Below are 27,485 nucleotides of genomic sequence, written 5' to 3'. Positions count from 1 at the left end.
GACCCCACATTCACTATATCCGCTCCCCCGGACCCGGCATTCACTATATCCGCTCCCCCGGACCCGGCATTCACTATATCCGCTCTCCCCGGACCCCGCGTTCACTATATCCGCTCTCCCCGGACCCCGCATTCACTATATTTGCTCTCCCCGGACCCCGCGTTCACTAAATCCGCTCTCCCCGGACCCCTCGTTCACTATATCCGCTCTCCCCGGACCCCGCACTCACTATATCCGCTCTCCCCGGACCCCGCATTCACTATATCCGCTCTCCCCGTACCCCGCACTCACTATATCCACTCTCGCACAGTACACAGAACCTTGTCTCATCAGCAGTACATAGCAGTCTTGTGACTTCTATCAGTGTCCAGCAGAGCACTGGTTAAAGCTTGTAGGAGGAGTTTTCTTTCAGAAAAGAGAAAGATGCAGAACCCCTGACCCTCCGTCTGGACAGCACTGATTGGCTCTGTGTTGATCACCCTTCCCAAGAAAAAAAAAAAAAAACCCTCTCTAGCAATACACACCAAACTGAGCATGTACAGAGGGACTCCACACGATATGTCTTATCAGGAGATAAGAGGGGGGCACTGGAAGAAGGGGAGGATCAGAGAAGACAGGATCAAACAGCCTTTTTACACAATGCAGAGGATTAACCCCTTAGCTTCCACAGTGAGTATAACAAGCATGCTTTCCTGCGTCTACACACTGATTGTACTGTTGCGGGTTTAGTGACACCTTACGTGATGATGCTCGCTGTGTGTTTGCTGTTCATGAGATATTAACTAAACGTCTGATAAATGTTCCGTGAAGGCAGCGGGATGAAGGAGACGTGTTCTATTATTTCTGTCGTGCTTCGCTTGTTGCTGAGGCCGATGTCGCCTCTGAGATGATATATTCAGACCCGGCATTATACGAGGAAGTCGAATGTTCCAGGGAAATACCCGCCAGAGACACCTTTCCTCTTGTATTTGCTTTGTTCTCTTGGCACAGCTCTGCATTCTTATATAAAAGACTCAATTAATCCTTCAGATGTTTCCGGGAGTAAATATTTGGCTGGCGAACTCCGTTTATCTGCGCCATCGCTTCATGATTAAAGTTCTATTGCCTGATTCCCCAGAAATCACTTCGATCAGTTCGATCGCTCAGCAAATTAATTGACAAAAGGAGGCGATAAGCTGAGCGTCTAAAGAAGTGATCTCCAAACTGTGGCCCTTTGCTTTCCTTTATCCGGCCCTTGGGGCATTTTCTCCCCTACTGATATGGCTGATATGGGGCACTATTGCTCCCACTGACACCAATTATGGGGCGCTATTCCTCCCACTGACACCAATTATGGGGCGCTATTCCTCCCACTGACACCAATGATGGGGCACTATTCCTCCCACTGACACCAATGATGGGGCGCTATTCCTCCCACTGATACCAATGATGGGACGCTATTCCTCCCACTGACACCAATTATGGGGCACTATTCCTCCCACTGACACCAATTATGGGGCACTATTCCTCCCACTGACACCAATTATGGGGCGCTATTCCTCCCACTGACACCAATTATGGGGCACTATTCCTCCCACTGATACCAATGATGGGGCACTATTGCTCCCACTGACACCAATTATGGGGCACTATTCCTCCCACTGACACCAATGATGGGGCGCTATTCCTCTCACTGACACCAATGATGGGGCGCTATTCCTCCCACTGACACCAATGATGGGGCACTATTCCTCCCACTGACACCAATGATGGGGCGCTATTCTTCCCACTGACACCAATGATGGGGCGCTATTCCTCCCACTGACACCAATTATGGGGCACTATTCCTCCCACTGACACCAATGATGGGGCACTATTCTTCCCACTGACACCAATGATGGGGCACTATTCCTCCCACTGACACCAATGATGGGGCGCTATTCCTCTCACTGACACCAATGATGGGGCGCTATTCCTCCCACTGACACCAATGATGGGGCGCTATTCCTCCCACTGACACCAATTATGGGGCACTATTCCTCCCACTGACACCAATGATGGGGCACTATTCCTCCCACTGATACTAATGATGGGGCACTATTCCTCCCACTGACACCAATGATGGGACACTATTCATCCCACTGACACCAATGATGGGGCACTATTCCTCCCACTGATACTAATGATGGGGCACTATTCCTCCCACTGATACCAATGATGGGGCGCTATTCCTCCCACTGACACCAATGATGGGGCACTATTCCTCCCACTGACACCAATTATGGGGCACTATTCCTCCCACTGACACCAATGATGGGGCACTATTCCTCCCACTGATACTAATGATGGGGCACTATTCCTCCCACTGACACCAATGATGGGACACTATTCATCCCACTGACACCAATGATGGGGCACTATTCCTCCCACTGACACCAATTATGGGGCACTATTCCTCCCACTGACACCAATGATGGGGCACTATTCCTCCCACTGATACTAATGATGGGGCACTATTCCTCCCACTGACACCAATGATGGGGCACTATTCCTCCCACTGATACCAATGATGGGACACTATTCATCCCACTGACACCAATGATGGGGCACTATTCCTCCCACTGACACCAATGATGGGGCACTATTCCTCCCACTGACACCAATGATGGGGCACTATTCATCCCACTGATACCAATGATGGGGCACTATTCCTCCCACTGATACCAATGATGGGGCACTATTCCTCCCACTGACACCAATGATGGGGCACTATTCCTCCCACTGACACCAATGATGGGACACTATTCCTCCCACTGATACCAATGATGGGGCACTTTTCCTCCCACTGACACCAACAATGGGGCACTATTCCTCCCACTGACACCAATGATGGGGCACTATTCCTTCCACTGATAGCAATGATGGGGCACTATTCCTCCCACTGATACCAATGATGGGGCACTATTCCTCCCACTGACACCAATGATGGGGCACTATTCCTCCCACTGACACCAATGATGGGGCACTATTCCTCCCACTGACACCAATGATGGGGCACTATTCCTCCCACTGACACCAATGATGGGGCACTATTCCTCCACTGATACCAATGATGGGGCACTATTCCTCCCACTGACACCAATGATGGGGCACTATTCCTCCCACTGACACCAATGATGGGGCACTATTCCTCCCACTGATACCAATGATGGGGCACTATTCCTCCCACTGACACCAATGATGGGGCACTATTCCTCCCACTGACACCAATGATGGGGCACTATTCCTCCCACTGACACCAATGATGGGGCACTATTCCTCCCACTGACACCAATGATGGGGCACTATTCCTCCCACTGACACCAATGATGGGGCACTATTCCTCCCACTGACACCAATGATGGGGCACTATTCCTCCCACTGACACCAATGATGGGGCACTATTCCTCCCACTGACACCAATGATGGGGCACTATTCCTCCCACTGATTCCTCCCTCTGATAAGTGATTGGCTCTGCCCACTCTGCTTTCAGCTCCTGTCAGCCCATGGAGCAAGTCAGGACATTGGAGGAGCAGCAGAAGACTAACAAGGTTGTTGTCCTGCTCATTCTTCTCATGTTACCTGTTAGCATGCAGCTTACATGGCGGCCTCCTAATCATGCTCCTTGCTCTCCCAGCTTGTTGATGCTCATATAAAAACAGATTTTGGCACTTACGCTAGCTGTGACTGAACATTCTTAGTTATTTTAAAGACTTAGTTGCATTAATAAATTACACAAGAGTCCTTCATGGCATCTGTAATCCAACGTTCCACGTTTTTGGCAACCATTTATCATCCTCCAGCATCTCTCTACACCGTGTTCTTGTCATCAATGGTCTTCACGAGGCAAGAATCTCACAGAACTCGGGATTCCTGATACTAACAGATAATGGATTTGATTTATCAAGCTGAAGTATCACCTAAACTTGACCTGAACTCAAAAAGTAAATACTCAAGAGAACATCTAGAAATGTTAACTGAGTCTAAGCTGTGTCCCACCTTTATCATGAAATACTCCTAAAAGCAAGGAGGGCACTTCCTGTGCCTAGGCACTCCTGTATCCTCATAGCTGTTTAAGATCACCTAAGGCACTGTTGCTTCTGACTGCTTGTTTCACCAGATTTGGAGAGTGAGTTTTCGTGATGTTTCTACTGTTCTGCTCATTGTTCTCCTTGCTGGAGAGGTAGCTGTGTCTGAGGACCTGCAATGCAAGGATCTCCCTGCTTCATCCAACCCTTCTGCTCTATCATCATTACTCCAACAGTCTTTAGCTCCCCAGCCATCAGGGAAGCAGCTCTGAAATGAGGAGGCAATTCCCTGCTCTACAAAGATGGCTGCCTCCAAACAGATACAGTTGTGAACAATGTATGGGGAAACGTTCTGTTAACTGCACCCCACATCAAATAAAAGTAGCTATCCCTTTGTCCTTTGCTTGTTTTTTTCTGGGGCACGACTTCCATAGTTCAAGGTCCTAACCCATGGTTTAATGTCCTACTTTGGTTGAAAGGCAGCTTTAGAATGTCTGAGGCACACTTTAATGTTCCTTAAATTCTATTGCAGCTTGACCAATCAGGGCCAGTTATGGTGAATGTTCTCTAATTTTGGAAGTGTCGCCTCCCTTCTGCGTTATTCTACACTATATTGCCAAAAGTATTGGGCTGCCGGCCTTTCCACCCACATGACCTTTAATGGCTTCCCAGTCTTAGTCCGTAGGGTTCAATATTGAGTTGGCCCCGCCCTTTCCACGCACATGACCTTTAATGGCTTCCCAGTCTTAGTCCGTAGGGTTCAATATTGAGTTGGCCCCGCCCTTTCCACGCACATGACCTTTAATGGCTTCCCAGTCTTAGTCCATAGGGTTCAATATTGAGTTGGCCCCGCCCTTTGCAGCTGTAACAGCTTCAACTCTTCTGGGAAGGCCATCCACAAGGTTTAGGAGGGTGTCTATGGGAAGGTTGGACCATTCTTCCAGAAGCACATTTGTCAGGTCAGGCACTGATGTCGGGGGAGGAGGCCTGGCTCGCAGTCTCCGCTCTAATTCATCCCAAAGGTGTTCTGTGGGGTTGAGGTCAGGACTCTGTGCAGGACAGTCAAGTTCCTCCACCCCAAACTGGCTCCTCCATGTCTTTATGGACCTTGCTTTGTGCACTGGTGCGCAGTCATGTTGGAACAGGAAGGGGCCATCCCCAAACTCTTCCCACAAAGTTGGGAGCATGAAATTGTCCAAAATGTAGAAGGGGCCAAGCTTAAGCCCAACCCCAACCCCTGAAAAACACCCCCACACCATAATCCCCCCTGCACCAAACTTTACACTGCACTGGACACAATGCAGACAGGCAAGTACCCTTCTCCTGGCCACCTCCAAACCCAGACACGTCCATCGGATTGCCAGACAGAGAAGCGTGATTGGTCCCTCCAGAGAACACGTCTCCACTGCTCTAGAGTCCAGTGGCGGCGTGCTTTACACCACGGCATCCGACGCTTTGCATTGCACTTGGTGATGGAAGGCTTGGATGCAGCTGCTCGGCCATGGAAACCCATTCCATGAAGGTCTCTACGCACTGTTTTTGGGCTCATCTGAAGGCCACACCAAGTTTGGAGGTCTTTAGCTATTGACTCTGCAGACAGTTGGCGACTTCTGCGCACTGTGCGCTTCAGCATGCGCTGACCCCGCCCTGTCATGTGACGTGGCCTACCACTTGGTGGCTGAGTGGCTGTTGTTCCCAGTTGCTTCCACTTTGTTATAATCCCACTAACAGTTGAGCGTGGAATATTTAGTAGCCAGGAAATGATGGACTTATTGCCCAGGTGACCACCTATCACGGGACCACGCTTGGAGTCACTGAGCTCCTGAGAGCGACCCATTCTTTCACCAATGTTTGTAGAAGCCGTCTGCATGCCTAGGGGCTTGATTGTATACACCTGTGTCCATGGAGGGGATTGGAGCACCTGAATCACATGATTTGGAGGGATCTTCCAATACTTTTGGCAATATAGTGTACATATATGGCATGGTATGCCTGGCCAAGTGTGTCAGTTCCTCCTCCGTGCTCAAAGTTTCTTCATATACTAATTTCCTCTTAGTTTATTAATCTTCTCATTGTTTTTACAGATTTAATAAGAAGTTGAAAAACAGAGAACCAAGTCCAGGTCGTTCTTCTGGCGCGCCATGAATAACGCAGTGTTTTTGTTTGGGTTCATTTGCATTTTATTGATCCCCGGAGCTGGTGAGTTGCCTGAAATAAATGTCATTAGGAAGTGTCATGAGTGATGGGTGTACTGTTGATGTAACCCACAATTTCCGTCTCAAAAATATTTCCACAAACTGGCAAGAGGAAGGTTATTGTTGGCACTGTTACTGGAAGAACGTGAGGGCACCTCGTGCCATTCTAAATATACGATCAATGGACACTTTATTGGGCAGACATTCATTGTTTAAGATCATGACAAGTTTGCGAAATCACTCTGTACTCCAATGTTAATGTGTTCACAACTGTTCAAGCCAGGGGCGGACTAACAACTCATGGGGCCCTGGGCAATAGGGGATCATGGGGCCCCCTGTGTCCTCACCCACACTCAAACCACACCCAAAAAAGCCTATGAAAGGTACCAGGGGCCCCCTACTGACCCCGGGCCCTCGGGTAGTGCCCGAGTTTCCAAACGGTCAGTCCACCCCTGGTTCAAGCCTCTTATCATGTTTGTAGGCAATCAACATCAGCCTCTGACACATAGTGAATGGAGAAAGGTACCCACATGGCTATAAATGATAGAGTATGTTCCTGAACCAATTTCGAACTGAATTAGCTACTTTCATAAGGCACAACATTTCTATAACATCAAAGAACAAGTCTAAAGGAATGTGCTACTGTAGGGTAGGGTTACAGGAATACCTGGTGTAGCTCCCCAGTTGGACCATTAAGTGTCACCATGGTTGGCCTTGAGGGTAGACAAGGGCCATCTTGCATTGTGGAGGTAGTGTAGCATCCTAGGAAGCTGCTAGAGGCCCTCAGAGTATAAGGAAGGTGAGGTGTGGCCATAGATTGGTAATGCCAGCCCTGCCAATGCCAGTCTTTTGAGAGTATGCCCACCTGAAGGATCAAGCTACAGCAAAGATGTAGGCTGTGAGGCTCTATCTCTTGGAGCTTACCCCCAGGAAGGGAGGCAGGAGAGGATAGAGGAAGGTCTCCTGGGACCACTTGCATCCCCTTTGCATAGGATGCAAGATTCTGGGAAAACTCCCTAAAAAGTATGGGCTCCTTGACTCAACCCAAAGAAATGGGTTAAGGTGTATTTCATTTGGGACATCAATAAACACTTCCTGATAGTCAGTGAGGATCTGAGCTGTCAGTGACAGTCGGCTTCCAGAGCTATTTAGAACTGAATTAGCTACTTTCATAAGGCACAACCAGGGGCGGACTGACCATTTGGAAACTCGGGCACTGCCTGAGGGCCCGGGGTCAGTAGGGGGCCCCATGAGATGCCCCTGGTACCTTTTTCATAGGCTTTTTTGAGTTTGGGCGAGGACACAAGGGCCCCATGATCCCCTATTGCTCGGGGGCCCCATGAGTTGTCAGTCCACCCCTGGGCACAACATTTCTTTAACATTAAAGAACAAGTCTAGAGGAATGTGCTACTGTAGGATAGGGGTACAGGAATACCTGGTGTAGTTCCCCAGTTGGACCATTAAGTGTCACCATGGTTGGCCTTGAGGGTAGACTAGGGCCATCTTGCAGTGTGGAGGTAGTGTAGCATCCTAGGAAGCTGCTAGAGGCCCTAAGAGTATAAGGAAGGTGAGGTGTGGCCATAGATTGGTAATGCCAGCCCTGCCAATGCCAGTCTATTGGGAGCAGTGGCGGACTGACAACTCATGGGGCCCCCGGGCAATAGGGGATCAGGGGGCCCCTGTGTCCTTGCCCAAACTCAAAAAAGCCTATGAAAAAGTTACCGGGGCATCTCATGGGGCCCCCTACTGACCCTGGGGATAGGGGATCATGGGGCCCCTGTGTCCTTGCCCAAACTCAAAAAAGCCTATGAAAAAGTTACCGGGGCATCTCATGGGGCCCCCTACTGACCCCGGGCCCTCGGGCAGTGCCCGCGATTCCAAATGGTCAGTTCGCCCCTGATTGGGAGTATGTCCTCCATCATTGGAAGTGTCTGAAGGATCAAGCTGCAGCAAAGATGTAGGCTGCGAGGCTCTATCTCTTGGAGCTTACCCCCAGGAAGGGAGGCAGGAGAGGATAGAGCAAGGTCTCCTGGGACCGCTTGCATCCCCTTTGCAAAGGATGCAAGATTCTGGGAAAACTCCCTAAAAGGTATGGACTCCTCGACTCAACCCAAAGAAATGGGTTAAGACCAGGGGCAGACTGACCATTTGGGTACTCTGGCACTGCCCGAGGGCCTGGGGTCAGTAGGGGGCCCCATGAGATGTCCCTGGTACCTTTCATAGACTTTTTTGGGTGTGGTTTGAGTGTGAGTGAGGACACAGGGGCCCCATGATCCCCTATTGTCCGGGGGCCCCATGAGTTTTCAGTCCACCCCTGGTTAAGACTTATTTCATTTGGGACATCGATAAACAGGTCCTGATAGTCAGTGGGGATCTGAGCTGTCAGTGACAGAGCTAGCGGCCATGCAAAGTGTCGGCTGCTGACTCTCAATGGGGGAACATTTACTGAGAAGCAGTTGCCAGCCAACGGCACTCAGAGTTTCTTTTCTGTATAGCGCCCCCTGCTGAAGACCCTAAAAGCTTCATTTTCCGGATACGTATCCACAAATACTGCCAGGATTGTCCTCTGCCCGACCTTAACTGGAAACGAAAATAAAAGTAAATGCCGAGAATGCAGGACAATGGCAGTGACTGTCCCGGGTCAGCAGTCGTTGCTGAAATTCAATAAGCAGAGCCAAAGAGAAGGTCCAACGATCAAAGGTTTTCATTAACACAAAACTCAATTACAGATTTTTTGTTTCATTTAATAATTAATGCAGCTCTGTAATCATTTATACAATGTGGCATTTTTTAACCAATCAGCAAAAGTACCTGAATTTGTCTTGTTCTCTGCCTTTCGAAGTCCCCATACAGCAGAGCTTAGGCTGGAAGAGGAAAAAGCAGCACTGGGAGCCAATCAGTTGTGCTGCAGTGTCATGTCCTAAGCAGGAGCATGCTGTGAGGAGAAGAGAGCAGAGTGTCGTAGAGATGAACTTAACAGTCTGCTGCTTCACCTATCACTGCCCAGTCCCAGGGAAGGGCAAGACCTGTAAGTGTTACTGAACTGCAGTAGAGAAGAATCAGGTCTCCTGCCCTGCCAGACAGGGCTGTGCTGTGTGGCAGAGCTGTACAAATTTCAGGACTGGACAGATTTTGCTCTATTTTAAAATGAAACCTCAGTTCATGAATATATGAAGAGGCTTGCAGCGGCCTTTGGCGCCCCTCTCAATTTGACACCAGGGGCTGTTGGCACCCCCCTCTCAATTTGGCATCCGGGGCCGTTGACACCCCCCTCTCAATCTGACACCAGGGGCCGTTGACACCCCACTCTCAATTTGACACCAGGGGCCGTTGACACCCCCCTCTCAATCTGACACCAGGGGCCGTTGACACCCCCCTCTCAATCTGACACCAGGGGCCGTTGACACCCCACTCTCAATTGACACCAGGAGCCGTTGACACCCCACTCTCAATTTGACACCAGGGGCCGTTGACACCCCCCTCTCAATTTGACACCAGGGGCCGTTGACACCCCCCTCTCAATCTGACACCAGGGGCCGTTGACACCCCACTCTCAATTTGACACCAGGGGTCGTTGGCGCCTCCCTCTCAATCTGACACCAGGGGCCATTGGCATTCCCCTCAGTTTGACACCAGGTGCTGTTGGTGCCCCTCTCAATTTGGCGCCTGGGGCCGTTGGCATCCCTCTCATCTGACACCAGGGGCCGCTGGCACCCCTCTCAATTTGACACCAGGGGCCGTTGACACCCCACTCTCAATTTGACACCAGGGGCCGTTGACACCCCCCTCTCAATCTGACACCAGGGGCCGTTGACACCCCACTCTCAATTTGACACCAGGGGCCGTTGACACCCCCCTCTCAATCTGACACCAGGGGCTGTTGACACCCCACTCTCAATCTGACACCAGGGGCCGTTGACACCCCACTCTCAATTTGACACCAGGGGTCGTTGGCGCCTCCCTCTCAATCTGACACCAGGGGCCATTGGCATTCCCCTCAGTTTGACACCAGGTGCTGTTGGTGCCCCTCTCAATTTGGCGCCTGGGGCCATTGGCATCCCTCTCATCTGACACCAGGGTCCATTGGCGTCCCTCTCAATCTGACACCAGGGTCCATTGGCGTCCCTCTCAATCTGACACCAGGGGCCGCTGGCACCCCTCTCAATTTGACACCAGGGGCCATTGGCGTCCCTCTCAGTTTGACACCAGGGGCCGTTGGCGTCCCTCTCAATTTGGCGCCCGGGGCACAGTAGTTTCGGTCTTGGCCAGGATAGCAGATGAATGTTAGTGTGGAGGCAGCTCTGAGGTTCACTGTGCCCAGGACTGTGCTTCCTGTCACCATGCACTGCTGTGTTGAGCTAGGTAAAGGTGTGAGCAGGGCCAGCGCCAGCATAAGCACTTCTTGAGGGACCCCCCGGCTTTAGCGCCCCCCTCTGCTGGCGCCTCAACCTCCCCCATGTGAACGGCAGTGTTGGCCTTAGCTGCTGCTCCACTCTCTGGCGAAACACGTCGGAGGGTGTGGCTGGAGCAGCAGCTGAGGCCAACACTGCCATTCACGTGGGGGAGTTTGATGCGGCATCTGTATCTCTTACCTCCATTGTTCTGAATCGAGGACAGGACGCCGACTCCCATCATCTGTGCCCATGCCAGCATATGACAGCTGAATTGATGACAGGATGCTGGCTCCCAATAACTCCCTCGGGGCTTTTGTGAATTGATGCAACGCATGCGAATGTTCAAACACTGGTTGCTTAAACCTCAAGTGAACTCAGTTTAAATGAGCTAAATATATTACAGGTGCAACAAAGCAAATGGCATTCTATGTCTGAGTAGAAAAGCCTGTCCCATGCCAGCATGCTGCAGAGAAAGACCTCTGCTCTCCATGTAGAAGCAGTGGTCTCTCTGCAGAGGTCTGACATTCCCCCTAAGTCAGAGCTGAAGCTCCCAAATCAGAAGGCAGCATGAGCTTTGCTGATTGGAGAGTTATAGGTCTGAATCGGCAGCCACAGCCTGGGTAGAAAAGCCTGTCCCATGCCAGCATGCTGCAGAGAAAGACCTCTGCTCTCCATGGGGAAGCAGTGGTCTCTCTGCAGAGGTCTGATATTCCCTCTAATAAGTCAGAGCTAGAGCTCCCCAGTCAGAAGGCAGCATGAGCTTTGCTGATTGGAGAGTTATTGGTCTGACTCGGCAGCCACAGCCTGGGTAGAAAAGCCTATCCCATGCCAGCATGCTGCAGAGAAAGACCTCTGCTCTCCATGTGGAAGCAGTGGTCTCTCTGAAGAGGTCTGACATTCCCCTTGCAGAGTCAGAGGTAGAACTTGAGTTTTGCTGATTGGAGAGTTCTAGCTCTGACTCAGCAGCCCCATCCTGAAAAGAAAAAGCCTGTCCCTTGCCAGCATGTTGCAGAGAAAGACCTCTGCTCTCCATGTGGAAGCAGTGGTCTCTCTGCAGAGGTTTGACATGCCCCTGCTGAGTCAGAGTTAGAGCGCTTGAATCATAAGGGGAGCATGAGCTTTGATGGCTGGTAAGCCCCGGCTCTGACTCAACATCCACATCCTGAGTAAAAAAGCCTGTCCCCTGCCAGTATGTTGCATGGAAAGACCTCTGCTCTCCAAGTGGAAGCAGCGGTCTCTCTGCAGAGGTCTGACATGCCCCCTGCTGGGTCAGAACTAGAGTTTTCCAACCAGAAGGGAGAATGAGCTTTTCTGGTTGGAACGTTATGGGTCTGACTCAGAAGCCAAAGCCTGAGTAGAAAAGCCTACGCTGTGCCAGCATGCTGCAGAAAAATGCCCCTTTATCTGTATGTGGAAGCAGGGGTCTCTCTGCAAAGGTCTGACATGCCCCCTGCTGAGTCAGAGACGGAGCTCTCCAATCAGAAGGAAGCACAAGCTTTGCTGGATGGAAAGTTATAGGTCTGACTCTGTAGCCACAGCCTGAGGAGAAAAGCCTGTCCCCTGCCATCATGCTGCAGAGAAGGACCCCTTGCTCTGTATATAGAAGCAGTGGTCTCTTTGCAGAGGTCTGACATGCCCCGTGCTGAGTTAGAGCTCTCCAATCAGAAGGGAACCTGAGCTTTGCTGGTTGGACAGCCACAGCCTGAGCAGAAAAGCCTGTCCCCCGCCAGCATGCTGCAGAGAAGGACCCCTTGCTCTGTATATGGAAGCAGTGGTCACTTTGCAGAGGTCTGACATGCCCCGTGCTGAGTTAGAGCTCTCCAATCAGAAGGGCACCTGAGCTTTGCTGGTTGGACAGCCACAGCCTGAGCAGAAAAGCCTGTCCCCTGCCAGCATGCTGCAGAGAAAGACCCCTTGCTCTGTATATAGAAGCAGTGGTCTCTTTGTAGAGGTCTGACATGCCCCGTGCTGTGTCAGAGTTAGAGCTCTCCAATCAGAAGGAAACCTGAGATTTGCTGGTTGGACAGCCACAGCCTGAGCAGAAAAGCCTGTCCCCCGCCAGCATGCTGCAGAGAAGGACCCCTTGCTCTGTATATGGAAGCAGTGGTCACTTTGCAGAGGTCTGACATGCCCCGTGCTGAGTTAGAGCTCTCCAATCAGAAGGGCACCTGAGCTTTGCTGGTTGGACAGCCACAGCCTGAGCAGAAAAGCCTGTCCCCTGCCAGCATGCTGCAGAGAAAGACCCCTTGCTCTGTATATAGAAGCAGTGGTCTCTTTGTAGAGGTCTGACATGCCCCGTGCTGTGTCAGAGTTAGAGCTCTCCAATCAGAAGGAAACCTGAGATTTGCTGGTTGGACAGCCACAGCCTGAGCAGAAAAGCCTGTCCCCTGCCAGCATGCTGCAGAGAAGGACCCCTTGCTCTGTATGTGGAAGCAGCGGTCTCTTTGTAGAGGTCTTACATGCCCCCTGCTGAGTTAGAGCTCTCCAATCAGAAGGAAACCTGAGCTTTGCTGGTTGGACAGCCACAGCCTGAGGATAAAAGCCTGTCCCCTGCCAGCATGCTGCAGAGAAGGACCCCTTGCTCTGTATATAGAAGCAGTGGTCTCTCTGCAGAGGTCTGACATGCCCCCTGCTGAGCCACCTTTTGCTTTGACCCACCTGCTTATTTAAAGTGAAAGTCCAGTTGGCCTTTAGAAAAATAAGTTGCACATTTTTGCTGACAGATCGATCGTTATTTTCTGTTTTCCACGCAGAGTCGGATGAAATCGCTTGTCCGAGGCGGGTGACGGGGACAGAGTACGAGGAGATCAGCTTCCAATGTTTTTACTCCCCTATTCCCAACGCCAACAAATACAGCCGCAAATTCTGCTGCCTGGAAGGCGCCCGCCCCGGGTGGTGCAAGCAGACGATCGTCTCTGACAGCGGTTACTCGTCCCCCAACTTCCATGGGAGGATCACACTGACCGACTCCAAAGAGAAAAGCTTTTTTACCGTCACCATCGATGGGTTACAGAAGGAAGACGAAGGCACTTATATCTGCGGCATCGGGCAGAATGACAACGGGATCAAAGGAGTTCTTAGTCTGTCCGTTGTTGAAGGTAATTGTAACGTCAGAGGCAGACCGCACCCCTCACACCCCCATTCCATGAAAATAGACATTTGGGTTTTTTTTAGTATTGAACTGCATATAGGATTAGACCCCCTATCAGGTCCCTGTTTGGGGAAATCCAACATTTTAAAGTTGTCACCAGGACAGGAAGTGAAAGGAAATCCTCTAATGGGGACACCGCTGAAATCTTGTATAATCTTTAAGATGTTAAATCCTCCCTCCGGCCTCCCCTTCAGTCTTGCACACGTGTACCGGCTGCTCTCCTTCAATCTTGCACACGTGTACCGGCTGCTCCCCTTCAATCTTGCACACGTGTACCGGCTCCTCCCCTTCAGTCTTGCACAGGTGTTCCGGCTCCTCCCCTTCAGTCTTGCACAGGTGTTCCGGCCCCTCCCCTTCAGTCTTGCACAGATGTATCGGCTCCTCCCCTTCAGTCTTGCACAGGCATACCGGCTCCTCCCCTTCAGTCTTGCACAGGTGTTCCGGCTCCTCCCCTTCAGTCTTTTATAGGTGTACCGGCTCCTCCCCTTCAGTCTTGCACAGGTGTACCGGATCCTCCTCTTCAGTCTTGCACAGGTGTTCCGGCTCCTCCCCTTCAGTCTTGCACAGGTGTATCGGCTCCTCCCCTTCAGTCTTGCACAGGTGTATTGGCTCCTCCCTCCAGTCTGGCACAGGTGTACCGGCTCCTCCCCTTCAATCTTGCACAGGTGTACCGGCTCCTCCCCTTCAATCTTGCATAGGTGTACCGGCTCCTCCCCTTCAGTCTTGCACAGGTGTAGCGGCTCCTCCTTTTCAGTCTTGCACAGGTGTACCGGCTCCTCCCTTTCAGTCTTGCACAGGTGTATCGGCTCCTCCCCTTCAGTCTTTTACAAGTGTACCAGTTCCTCCCCCTCAGTCTTGCACAGGTGTACCGGCTCCTCCCCTTCAGTCTAGCACAGGTGTACCGGCTCCTCCCCTTCAGTCTAGCACATGTGTACTGGCTCCTCCCCTCCAGTCTTGCACAGGAGTACCGGCTCCTCCCCTTCAGTCTAGCACAGGTGTGTCGGCTCCTCCCCTTCAGTCTTGCACAGGTGTAGTGGCTCCTCCCCTTCAGGCTTACACAGGTGTACCGGCTCCTCCCCTTCAGTCTTGCACAGGAGTACCGGCTCCTCCCCTTCAGTCTAGCACAGGTGTACCGGCTCCTCCCCTTCAGTCTTGCACAGGTGTTCCGGCTCCTCCCCTTCAGTCTTTTATAGGTGTACCGGCTCCTCCCCTTCAGTCTTGCACAGGTGTACCGGCTCCTCCTCTTCAGTCTTGCACAGGTGTTCCGGCTCCTCCCCTTCAATCTTGCACAGGTGTACCGGCTTCTCCCCTTCAGTCTAGCACAGGTGTACCGGCTCCTCCCCTTCAGTCTAGCACAGGTGTACTGGCTCCTCCCCTCCAGTCTTGCACAGGAGTACCGGCTCCTCCCCTTCAGTCTAGCACAGGAGTATCGGCTCCTCCCCTTCAGTCTTGCACCGGAGTACCGGCTCCTCTCCTTCAGTCTTGCACAGGTGTGTCGGCTCCTCCCCTTCAGTCTTACACAGGTGTAGCGGCTCCTCCCCTTCAGGCTTACACAGGTGTACCGGCTCCTCCCCTTCAGTCTTGCACAGGAGTACCGGCTCCTCCCCTTCAGTCTAGCACAGGTGTGTCCCGGCTCCTCCCCTTCAGTCTTGCACAGGTGTAGCGGCTCCTCCCCTTCAGTCTTGCACCGGAGTACCGGCTCCTCTCCTTCAGTCTTGCACAGGTGTGTCGGCTCCTCCCCTTCAGTCTTGCACAGGTGTAGCGGCTCCTCCCCTTCAGGCTTACACAGGTGTACCGGCTCCTCCCCTTCAGTCTTGCACAGGAGTACCGGCTCCTCCCCTTCAGTCTAGCACAGGTGTGTCCCGGCTCCTCCCCTTCAGTCTTGCACAGGTGTAGCGGCTCCTCCCCTTCAGGCTTGCACAGGTGTACCGGCTCCTTCCCTTCAGTACAGGTGTAGCAGCTTTGGGGAAGCCCTCCTTTGGGGGGGGGGGGACTCTCACGGTATGAGAAGAATCTGTAATGATGGGTAGACTTTGATGTGATGGGGGGGTTATTATATGAGGGAGACTTCTAATGTATTGGGGGAACTCTGGTGTGATGGGAGTAGTCTTTTATTGGGGGAGCCCTTCTTTGGGGGGGGACTTTCACGGGATGAGAAAACTCTGTAGTGATTGGTAGATTTTGATGTGATGGGGGGGGGGTTCTTATATGAGGGAGGCTTCTAATGTATTGGGGTACCTCTGATGTGATGGGACAAATCTGCCATGAAGGGGGGGGGACCTCTGATGTGATGGGGGCTTCTGGTGTGAAGTTAATTTTATCAAGGCCGGCTGCCATTATTCCTTTACATTTTAGACTGGGGGGGCCTCCAGATTTTGTACATTTTAAAGACTAAAATACAGAATAAAATACATTAAAACGCCGCTCTGTGCAGATGCACCTACCTTGTCCAGCCATTGTCCAGCGACGTGCATTGGAGTTTTTTGGCCCCCAGCAGCCGTTGAAGGGAACCATTCTGAGCTTTTTCTCCACAATTTCTACAACAGATACCAAGATCCCCGAGGAAGCCGAACTTCTCTATGCCCAGCTGAGGGGCGCCGTGATCTTCAAGTGTAATTATAATGAGCAGGTCGCCGGGCAGAGGAAATATCTGTGCAAGGTCAACAAAAATGGCTGCCTGGACATCATCGACAGCACGGGGAGGACTGACCCCAGCTACGAGGGGAGAGTTACGGCTGAGATGAAGGCGGGAACGTTCACGGTAAAAATGGTGCAGGTGCGCAATCTAGACGCGGCGTACTATACGTGTGGCTCTGACGACCCCGAAGAATCCAAAGATTTGCCGAATTATGATTTAAGGATCAACGAAGGTAAGAAAACTGTGACCTGCACAGGGGCGGACTGACAACTCATGGGGCCCCTGGGCAATAAGGGATCATGGGGCCCCTGTGTCCTCGCCCACACTCAAACCACACCCAATAAAAGCCTATGAAAGGTACCAGGGGCATCTCATGGGGCCCCCTACCAGGGGCGGACTAACAACTCATGGGGCCCCCGGGCAATAAAGGATCATGGGGCCCCTGTGTCCTTGCCCACACTCAAACCACACCCAATAAAACCTATGAAAGGTACCAGGGGCATCTCATGGGGCCCCCTACCAGGGGCGGACTAACAACTCATGGGGCCCCCGGGCAATAAAGGATCATGGGGCCCCTGTGTCCTCGCCCACACTCAAACCACACCCAATAAAAGCCTATGAAAGGTACCAGGGGCATCTCATGGGGCCCCCTACCAGGGGCGGACTAACAACTCATGGGGCCCCCGGGCAATAAGGGATCATGGGGCCCCTGTGTCCTCGCCCACACTCAAACCACACCCAATAAAAGCCTATGAAAGGTACCAGGGGCATCTCATGGGGCCCCCTACCAGGGGCGGACTAACAACTCATGGGGCCCCCGGGCAATAAGGGATCATGGGGCCCCTGTGTCCTTGCCCACACTCAAACCACACCCAATAAAACCTATGAAAGGTACCAGGGGCATCTCATGGGGCCCCCTACCAGGGGCGGACTGACAACTCATGGGGCCCCCGGGCAATAGGGGATAATGGGGCCCCTGTGTCCTCACCCACACTCAAAACCACACCCAAAAAAGCCTAGGAAAAGTACTAGGGGCATCTCATGGGGCCCCTTACTGACCCTGGATCCTCGGGCAGTGCCCTAGTGCCCGAATGGTCAGTCCGCCCCTGCCCCCTACTGACCCCGGACCCGAGTGCCCGAATGGTCAGTCCGCCCCTGCCCCCTACTGACCCCGGACCCGAGTGCCCGAATGGTCAGTCCGCCCCTGGACCTGCATTTCATAGAATGAAATCTCAAAGTAAAGTATAAAAGTACACAATGAATGCAATTATGTATCCATGAAAGAATGATGAAACGTACAGCTAGTGAAAGAACCTGAATCTGTATTGGTATTAGCCTCTGGTAATCCCCTGTACAGCATCACTCAAACGGGGAGAGCAGCAATAGAAGTCAATCAGATATGTGCATCCTGACAAGGAATGCTGGCAGGAGGAGAGAGCAGAGGGATAGCTAATCAGTATTCTGTTTCTCCTTTGCGGTCCAATCACAGGCTGGGGGGTTTTAAGTATTGCTCAATTTGTAAGTTCATCTTCGGGAATAGTATGAAGATGCTGCACTTCTATCAGGCAAGTGTAAGAGGTTTCGCCCCCTGGGGTAAGTCGTAGAAGTTCACTTTCAGGATGATTTTCCCAAAATCCCCCAATTCAGTCCGTATCCTATGGATTGTACATACCAGATATCTTCCTGTTGTAAATGGTCCAGTACAGCCAGTACAGATGCAGCTGTTGTTGAAGGGGGGGGGGCCTCTCCAAAATATTGCCGGCCCCTCACCCCCCTGTATTTGAAGGACTTGATAGACACTAAAATAATGCACCCTCTAGTGTCGTTCTGGGCCATTCACACTGAACACGAACACTCTTCCTGCACCAGCTGTGCTCAGTAGTGGCAGCTTTGGACCATTCAAAGGAGAGAGCACATGCATGCACAGTGCACAGTGCAGGGCCTCTTCTAGCAAAGCTCAGCTAGAGAAGGAGAAAGAAAGAGGCATGAATGTGCACACTGAAGGGCTTCCTCTAGCTAAGCTCAGCTGGAGAAGGAGAGAGCAAATGCGTGCACGTTCACAGTGCAGGACCTCCTCTAGCTAAGCTCACCTAGAGAAGGAGAGTGCAAATGTGTGCATGTGCACAGCCTCCTCTAGCTAAGCTCAGCTAGAGAAGGGGAAAGCACATGCATGCATGTGCACAGTGCAGGACCTCCTCTAGCTAAGCTCAGCTAGAGAAGGAGAAAGCACATGCATGCATGTGCACAGTGCAGGGCCTCCTCTAGCTAAGCTCACCTAGAGAAGGAGAGTGCAAATGCAGGCATGTGCACAGTGCAGGGCCTCCTCTATCTACAGTCAGCTAGAGGAGGAGAGAGCACATGCATGCACAGTGCACAGTGCAGGGCCTCTTCTAGCAAAGCTCAGCTAGAAAAGGAGAGAGTGCATGCATGTGCACAGTGTAGGGCCTCCTCTAGCTAAGCTCAGCTAGAGAAGGAGAAAGAAAAAGGCATGAATGTGCACACTGAAGGGCTTCCTCTAGCTAAGCTCAGCTGGAGAAGGAGAGAGCAAATGCGTGCACGTTCACAGCCTCCTCTAGCTAAGCTCAGCTAGAAAAGGAGAAAGTATATGCATGCATGTGCACAGTGCATGGCCTCCTCTAGTTAAGCTCACCTAGAGAAGGAGAGCGCAAATGCAGGCATGTGCACAGTGCAGGGCCTCCTCTAGCTAAGCTCAGTTAGAGAAGGAGAGAGCAAATGTGTGCACGTGCACAGCCTCCTCTAGCTAAGCTCAGCTAGAGAAGGAGAAAGCATATGCATGCATGTGCACAGTGCATGGCCTCCTCTAGCTAAGCTCAGCTAGAAAAGGAGAGTGCAAATGCAGGCATGTGCACAGTGAAGGGCCTCCTCTAGCTAAGCTCAGCTAGAGAAGGAGAGAGCAAATGTGTGCACGTGCACAGCCTCCTCTAGCTAAGCTCAGCTAGAAAAGGAGAAAGCATATGCATGCATGTGCACAGTGCATGGCCTCCTCTAGCTAAGCTCAGCTAGAGAAGGAGAGTGCAAATGCAGGCATGTGCACAGTGCAGGGCCTCCTCTATCTACAGTCAGCTAGAGGAGAGAGCACATGCATGCACATGCACAGTGCAGGGCCTCTTCTAGCAAAGCTCAGCTAGAAAAGGAGAGAGTTCATGCTTGCTTGTGCACAGTGTAGGGCCTCCTCTAGCTAAGCTCAGCTAGAGAAGGAGAAAGAAAAAGGCATGCATGTGCACACTGAAGGGCTTCCTCTAGCTAAGCTCAGCTGGAGAAGGAGAGAGCAAATGTGTGCACGTTCACAGCCTCCTCTAGCTAAGCTCAGCTAGAGAAGGAGAAAGCACATGCATACATGTGCACAGTGCATGGCCTCCTCTAGCTAAGCTCACCTAGAGAAGGAGAGTGCAAATGCAGGCATGTACACAGTGCAGGGCCTCCTCTATCTACAGTCAGCTAGAGGAGGAGAGAGCACATGCATGCACATGCACAGTGCAGGGCCTCTTCTAGCAAAGCTCAGCTAGAAAAGGAGAGCACATGCATGATTGTGCACAGTGCAGGGCCTCTAGCTAAGCTCAGCTAGAGAAGGAGAGAGCAAATGTGTGCACGTGCACAGTGCATGACCTTCTGTATCTAAGCTCAGCTAGAGAAGGAGAGAGCTAATGTACGCACGTTCACAGTGCACGGCCTCTTCTAGTTAAGCTCAGCTAGAGAAGGGGACCATGGACAGTTTGAACAGCCCAACAGCCATGAGGGGGCGCATTACTATAATGTTCAGCCTGTGGTACAAAGGGCAGGACAGAGGGGGTGAGAGGCCCTTAAATAGCTAGATTTTTAATGGGAGCACGTGCAACATTTACAACAGGGGGAGTGCTGGTATGTTCTATTCATAGGATATAAAATTGCATAGGTGGATTTTTGGAAAATCTTCCTGAAAGCTAACGTGCGCTTTAATTGCAGTGAGAAAAAGTCGGGTCACCACTCGGACTGCCATCTGCATGGACTGCGTGAATCTCAGAATGGCTGGACCACATGACTGGACCACATGACATGTCCTTCAGAAAGCAGAAACCATCCCAGGGATGTAGTCTAATGCTGTATTTAGCTGTTCACCTGGAGTTCCCCTTTAATATAAAGTGTGACAACATTAAAGTTGACCTCCAGGTAGATGTAGAACATCAAAATTGAATCCGGCTTTGTATTCATATCATATCATGTGTTTTTCACGCAGCTAGTACAAGTACCCATTCCACCAAGCTCCTGAAATCTTTTGAAAAGCCTGATTTGTCCTGGAATAACGCCCTTCATGTATAGAAGTAAATTCTGACTTGTTGCGTATTTTCTGCAGAGACGGATATTCTTCAGGGACCTCATCTACTGACCCCCAGGCTGGGAGGGTCTCTGTCCGCTCAGTGCATTTACAACCCCAAAAAGAATTACACAGAGAAATTCTTCTGCAAACTGCAAGACGGAGTCTGCAATCCAATCATAAAAACCGACGGGTCCATGATGAGCGCTTACGAGGGGAGAGTACTCATCGATGACAATTCTACGAGCGGCTTGATGCAGGTCCTCATGACTAACATCTCCAACAAGGACGAAGGCTGGTACTGGTGTGTCCTGACCGGGAAAAAACATGACCAAACATCTACCATACAGGTCAAGATTTCAAAAGGTGAGGAGGTACCACAAACCTTCGGCAAAGTTTTCATTGTTAAGCTTCAGATTGGGGAAAGGTTTGATGCTCGGTCGTTTATTTCTTGAATTGCTGTCTCTGTTTTCTTTGAGTAGATTCTTCTTCACTCACTGTCCTGGAGACACAAGAGGGATTGCTGGGAGTTAAACTTTCTACTTCTCTTCCCTGTCCTATTTTTTAGCCCTTAATGGATTCTCCAAAGGAACATATAGAAAATAGAATTCCATAGATGCCAACTGTCCCGGATTTGCCGGGATAGTTCTGCATTTCGGTCCTCTGTACCAAAAATGGTGGTCCCGGGATCGCAGCATCACCCTTATTTGCATTACTAACATGGCAGTTGTAACGGAACTGACCCCAGACTGCGTTTGGGGACTTCCATTAGACTACCGCTTCCCCGTCCAAACACCGACAACAGACACCACAGGCGACCATAAAAGACGAGACGACACCAGTCTTGAAGTAAGCCAGAAGATCGACTAATTTATCTGAACACAGATACAAGATATATACACTCAGGGGACAATCCCCCCTCCCTGCATAATAACACAGGGCGGGGGAATCTACATTTAATAACAAGAGACACACAGGTATTCAAACTTCACACCAGCAGACAGTCCCATCAGGAGGGAGGGCTGCTGGAGACATCCCCTCACTAAGCTAATGAACATAAACACATACATCCCATAATAGTTTGCTCCCAAGCCAGACACACAATAGAACAATGGGATGCAGCCACACAACACCAAACAATCCACAACCCCCACCCTACCTATCTCCTGGACATGTTTACACAATATTAGGACAGATCACCCTGTACCCCTAACAGGCACAGGGTGACTTACACATAATATGGATATGGGGAGCTGAGACAGGGGTCTCCCCATCTTTCCAAAGTGAGCTGGGTTCCATGGGCCCCCCACCCAAAGTGACTCCCATCACAGCAGTGGCTCAAAGAAAAATATTAGTGGGCATGTTTAGAGGTGGGACTGTCCAGAAAGTGGGTTTAATTTGGGCAAGACTGCCTGGACAGTTGGTGTATCAAGTGTGGGCATTGTGTGGGGGTGACAATCCCAGGGACTAGGACTGAAGTGTTGATATGTATGGAATCCAGAGAGGTGCTCACAGCAGAGCCCAGTGTGTCACTAGGACAGATGGGGAGGGGACATTGGAAGTTCAGGTCAAATCAGAGCCCTAGGTGTCAATGGGACAGGACGTAAGGTGACATTGGAAGTTCCGTTAATAGTGCAGCCCTGGGTGTCAATGGGACAGAAAGTAAGCTGGCTGTCTAGCTCATAGCAGAGCCCTGAGGTCATCTGGATAAGAGACATTGGGTTCAGCTCATGGCAGAGTCTTGGGTGTCACTGGGACAATTGAGGAGAGAAAGATAGGATTGCCACCTGACCAGTGTTTTCCAGGTTAGCGATAATTTTTAAGAAAAAAGAAATCAGGAGGCAAGTATTTCCCCTTGGGGGGGGGGGGGGGGGGGGTCACTGGGACTGGAAATGACACAGGAAGTTGAGCTCAAAGCAGACCCCTTGGTGTCACTAGGACAGGAAGTGAAGGGACACAGGAAGGCCAACTCAAGGCATAGCATTAGGTGCCATTAGAACAAAGAATGAGGGATACAGGAAATTCAGTCCAAGAGAGATGCCTTGGTGTCAATGAAACAGAAAGTGAAGGGAAACGGACTGGGTGTCAAACAAGAAGAAGTGAGGGACACAGAAGGTTCAGCTTAAGAGAGACCTGTTGGTGTCACTGAGATGGGAAGTTCAACTCAAAGAAAAGCACTGGGTGTCATGGGACAAGAAGTAAGGGACACAGGAAGTACAACTTAGGGCATAGCACTGGGTGTCATTAGGACAAGAAGTGAGGGATAGAGGACGTTCAGATTAACGAGACCCCTTGGTGTCACTGTGCCTGGAAGTGAAGGGACACAACTCAAGGCACAGCACTGGGTGACACAGGAAGTGTAGCTTGAAGCAGAACCTGGAGTGTCACCAAGGCTGAAAATGAATGGAAATGGTCCCATCTATGACACAGCAAAAAATATTTCTTCCTAAAACAAATTAAAAAAAAAATATTTAGAACTCTATACTTTATGATATCATTACACCAAAAAAGGGATTGTGTGTAATATAATCTGAATTTTTCTGCAGAAAATCTCCCAGGACTGTCTGGAAACACGTTTGTCCAAGTGCCCGCCGGTGATCCTGCCAAAATCACCTGCTCCTATCCCTGTAGGTACAAAACCGCTCAGAAGTATTGGTGCAGATGGGAAAACTTTCAGTGTAAACCTTTGAGCAACGTGGAAGATACTCAAGATAGTCAGCTGGCCACCTGCCAGACCGAGGAGCTGGTGCTCACCATCAAGTCCGTATCCCAGAAGGACAGCGGATTCTACTGGTGTGGTGTCAAAGATGGCAGCCGATACGTGGAGAGCATAACCTCGCGCCTAATAGTTGTAGGTGAGTTCTGGGACAAAGAGAGGAATGTTCGTTACAAAGCCTAACAATACATAAGAGTCTCATTAACACACATGCCTGGGTGACGAACATGTTCATGTTTATGCCCAGAGCCAGACCAAGAGACATCTTCTGTGTGTTGGATCGCCGTAGTCATACGTCCAACCGTCCATTGATGTCTACAACCATTTTTATTGTCAAGGATTGGAGAGAACTATGGATTGCTATGTCGTGGTTGACTGAATGTATGTCTTTCCTTACCCCAGAACCCAGCAGCGGTGTGTCCAATACCAACTCACGGGCAAACTTTGCTGGAGACTCAAGAAAGGTGGAAGTGGTTGTCACTCCTTCCAGGTTAGTCCTGAATGCATCTGCAGAGACATCAGTTATGGTGCAGTAAAGTGTAGAAAAAAATAGCATTTTATTAAAATTATGGGTGCTGCCTGGCCAAAGCCGAAATTTTGAGATTAGAGTCAAAGTAATTTTTTTTGTTCAGTTGGGGTGCTGGTGGCCCAATTCAATGTGACCACAGATGCAACTTCATGTCCACTGATCAGTTGTTTTGGGCAAAACTGTCACCTTCGGAAGCCACCATCATGGTTCTCTCTGGTGCATTGCAGCCCAGCCTCTGGGGCTTATGCTTCAATCACAAGTTAAAGCAATGGAGAGAAAACCGATGGCCACCATTGGCCATCCACAGACCAGACTATATTCAATAGTAAATATTAAAGTGTATGTAAAGCTAAAACTTGTTTTTCCCATTTTGAAAAGACTGCGGAGAGATGGAACCCTTGTGGGCTTTCTCTTGCTGAAGGACTATGTTCTCCACTCACAAGCACATTACACTGGGTCACTCTGATGGCTGACTGGGTACCAGAAGCCAAGCAGAGCTCGTCCTATGCCTCAACCAAGAGAAGAGGACTGTGACACTCCATTAAAATGCAATGTGGGTGCAACTTTTTTATTCCAGACAAGCAAACACCTCACCTGGGACCTTCTCTCCTGCATTTATCTAAAAACTAGACTCAGTGAACAATAAAGCTACACCTGCATTGAATGTGTTGGAGTGTCGCCATCTTTTTCTCCGTTGGGTTTTTGTTGCTGTCCCCATTGGGAAGACTGATCCTTGCTATTTGTCAGAACAAAACTGATGGGAAATTCCAAAGTTTTTAGTTGCCATTGGAAATAGAGGATAAACCTGTTCTGGTGACAAAAAGGGGATATCCCCTGAATGTGGAGAGAGATCCTCTTACTTTCTATTGTGTCTCTAGGATACGAAATAAAAGGAATCCCCTTGATAAGACCCAGGCAGCAAAACAATCTTGCTACTCTACAAGCTCTTATTTAACGTTTGGCCTGTGTAGCACTACCCTCGTAAGGTCTGCTGGATTTGTTTGGGTCCTCCTATGCTCTGCATAGCCAGGCAACATGCATTTTCCACACTTGTAACTACAGAGTCAGTAAATAGTCCCTGAACCGTTTTTCTAGTTGTTTTTATTAAGGGGTTAACAACTTGGATGGGGTCTAAGAGTATATGGGATACCCAAGGAACTGTAGAACTTGAGGACCAACTTCTTAACAACTATGTACAAACTGTGGACTAGCAGGAAAAAAATATAATGTTTCTTCTCAAATGAATCCTCCTCCTCACTTAGCTGTGCTGAGGGTATCCCTGAGCAAGGGGGTCCCAAGAGCTTGCAGTTAAGTGGACCCGGATGAAGACTAGTTGGGCATTGCACCTGACTGTCCTCTACTCTTATCCAGCCCAGGGGGTGTAGGACTACTCACACTGTCCTTGCTTGCTAGCGTGGTGGGTGGCTGCCTTCAGGCCTTATGCTGGGCTGGCTCCTTCCCTGCTAACAGGTTGTCCTCCCCAGGAGACGTTGAGGCAGTAGAGATCCTCCTATCCAGCAACACTCCCTGGGGCCCCCTCCCCAAATCCACATTCCAGCCTTACTCTCATTCCATCTTCCACCCGACTCCTCTGCTAGCATGGCTCTCTCATATTTATGGGCTAGTCTAACACAATTCCAGGGCCTCTTAGCCTGGGATTCCAATGAATATGCAGATTGAGGTCTCCACCCTTCCACCTACTGGCTTCTGGAAACTTCCATGGACCTCCAGAACCAGGTGGAGGCAATAGAGTCCCAACCTGCTGAGTCATCCAGCCTGACCTCACACTGAACCCACAGTAATTCAGGCTCACTCACTACCATGAGTTAAAAATAAATTTACCTTACACTAGCCCCACCTAGTGAGTGCAACACCCAGTGGTGTATTTAGGTTTCATGCTGCCCTAGGCAACACAAAATTTGGCTCCCCCCACGGAGAGACCCTGCCACTGACCAACACCCCCCTCCCCCACGGAGAGAGCCTGACATTGACCAACAACACCCCAGCCCCCCCACCCGAGAGAGCATTCCACTACCACCGCCCCCCATACACTGGCAACACCCCCTGCGGGAGAGAAGATATTCACCTTCACAGCTCAGGACAAGAGTCAGGTTCAGGGGAGGACTGACCATTTAGCCACTCGGGCACTGCTCGAGGGCCCGGGGTCAGCAGGGGGCCCAATGAGATGCCCCTTACATAAGCTTTTTTGGGTGTGGTTTGAGTGTGGGCCAGGGCACAGGGGCCCCATGATTTCCTATTGCCCGGGTGCCCCATGAGTTGTCAGTCCGTCCCTGCAACTCTGCATACACCGTAAAGCAGCCCGCAGCCTCTCTCAGGTCCCCATGCTGCGTGTGTCCCTTCTTCCATCCCTTCTTTTGGGGAGGCGGTGCTGCCCCCTTGAAAAATGCTGCTGCTCCTGTGAAAGCTACCGCTGCCCCCCTGAAAAGTGCCACCCTAGGCAAATGCCTTGTTTGCCTTGTGGTAAATACACCCCTAGCTACACCTGTCAGGCCACTCATCATAATGATGGGCCAACAGAAGGGCACAAGACCAAGGGTTGGCCTTCAACACTACCAGTCGAAGCTTGAAGACCAGATTCCAAGGTCCTGTAAATAGGTGCCTTTTTCAAAGTTTGTTGCTCGTAAGACAAGTTCACTTATATTTTGTGACTTTTTATTAAATACATCTTTTTTTTGCCCATTTCTAGTGCTAACAACAATAAGAGCAGCACTGTCACCGCCGCCGTGGTCTCTGTGTGTGCCGCCGTCCTGGTGGTCTGTGCCGTGTTCTTATTCCTCAGACTGAGAAAGAGGAAGAATTCGGGTAAGTATTACCATTTGTACACAAAATCTGTGGTGACTTTATAAAAAATTATTCATTGGGCTGGGGGGGGGGGGGGGGCAAATAAAACCATGCAAATATGTCAGCACAAATGTGATTTGAATGTTCATTTTCCTAGTCATGGAATGGTAGTAAAGTATCCCAGAATTACAAAACATTGAATTTAAAAAGCATCTGTTTGGAGCTCTAGTGTTTCCTAAAATCACTTTAAAAAAGAGTTTTTTTTTAATTGCAGTCAATGTCCTTTATGAAAATTACCCGACACCTCCTGCCCCAGGACACATTGTTACCAGAACAGAAAGTGAGGGAACATCTTCTCTTTGAGGCCACAGAGAGCAGGCTTGTTGAACCTTCCGATAAAATCCACCTAATGCAGTTTTCTGTGATAGGGTTTCAACCATACTGCACTGATCCTGAATTCAGACCAGAGTTGTCACTCCACTGGCCTCCATTCAGTGTCCTCCACCCCTCTCTGCCAATCCCTCCACTGGCCTCCATTCAGTGTCTTTCACCCCTCTCTGCCAATCCCTCCACTGGCCTCCATTCAGTGTCCTTCACCCTTCTCTGCCAATCCCTCCACTGGCCTCCATTCAGTATCCTCCACCCCTCTCTGCCAATCCCTCCACTGGCCTCCATTCAGTGTTCTCCACCCCTCTCTGCCA

General features: G+C 50.6%; 1 protein-coding gene across 1 annotated transcript in view; it reads left to right on the top strand.

Annotated features, from left to right (window-relative positions):
• LOC149449003 (polymeric immunoglobulin receptor-like) overlaps positions 1-26,805 on the top strand; it is a gene marked incomplete at its 3' end in the record, with an annotated part of 36,416 nt that extends 9,611 nt beyond the window's left edge. Inside the window, exons 2-8 of the mRNA XM_089693953.1 lie at positions 6,132-6,246; positions 13,390-13,734; positions 16,334-16,657; positions 20,777-21,103; positions 23,284-23,592; positions 23,856-23,943; positions 26,690-26,805. Of these exons, the coding sequence (XP_089550079.1) occupies positions 6,189-6,246; positions 13,390-13,734; positions 16,334-16,657; positions 20,777-21,103; positions 23,284-23,592; positions 23,856-23,943; positions 26,690-26,805 (1,567 nt within the window). The remainder of the gene's footprint in view (positions 1-6,131; positions 6,247-13,389; positions 13,735-16,333; positions 16,658-20,776; positions 21,104-23,283; positions 23,593-23,855; positions 23,944-26,689) is intronic.
• Between the last annotated feature and the right edge of the window lie 680 nt (positions 26,806-27,485).

This window comes from Staurois parvus, unplaced genomic scaffold (assembly GCF_062004578.1).
Source record: "Staurois parvus isolate SC_StPar_1 unplaced genomic scaffold, SC_StPar_1.0 ptg000643l, whole genome shotgun sequence".
Classification (NCBI taxonomy): Eukaryota; Metazoa; Chordata; class Amphibia; order Anura; family Ranidae; genus Staurois; species Staurois parvus.
This window is presented reverse-complemented; position numbering and strand designations above follow the sequence as displayed.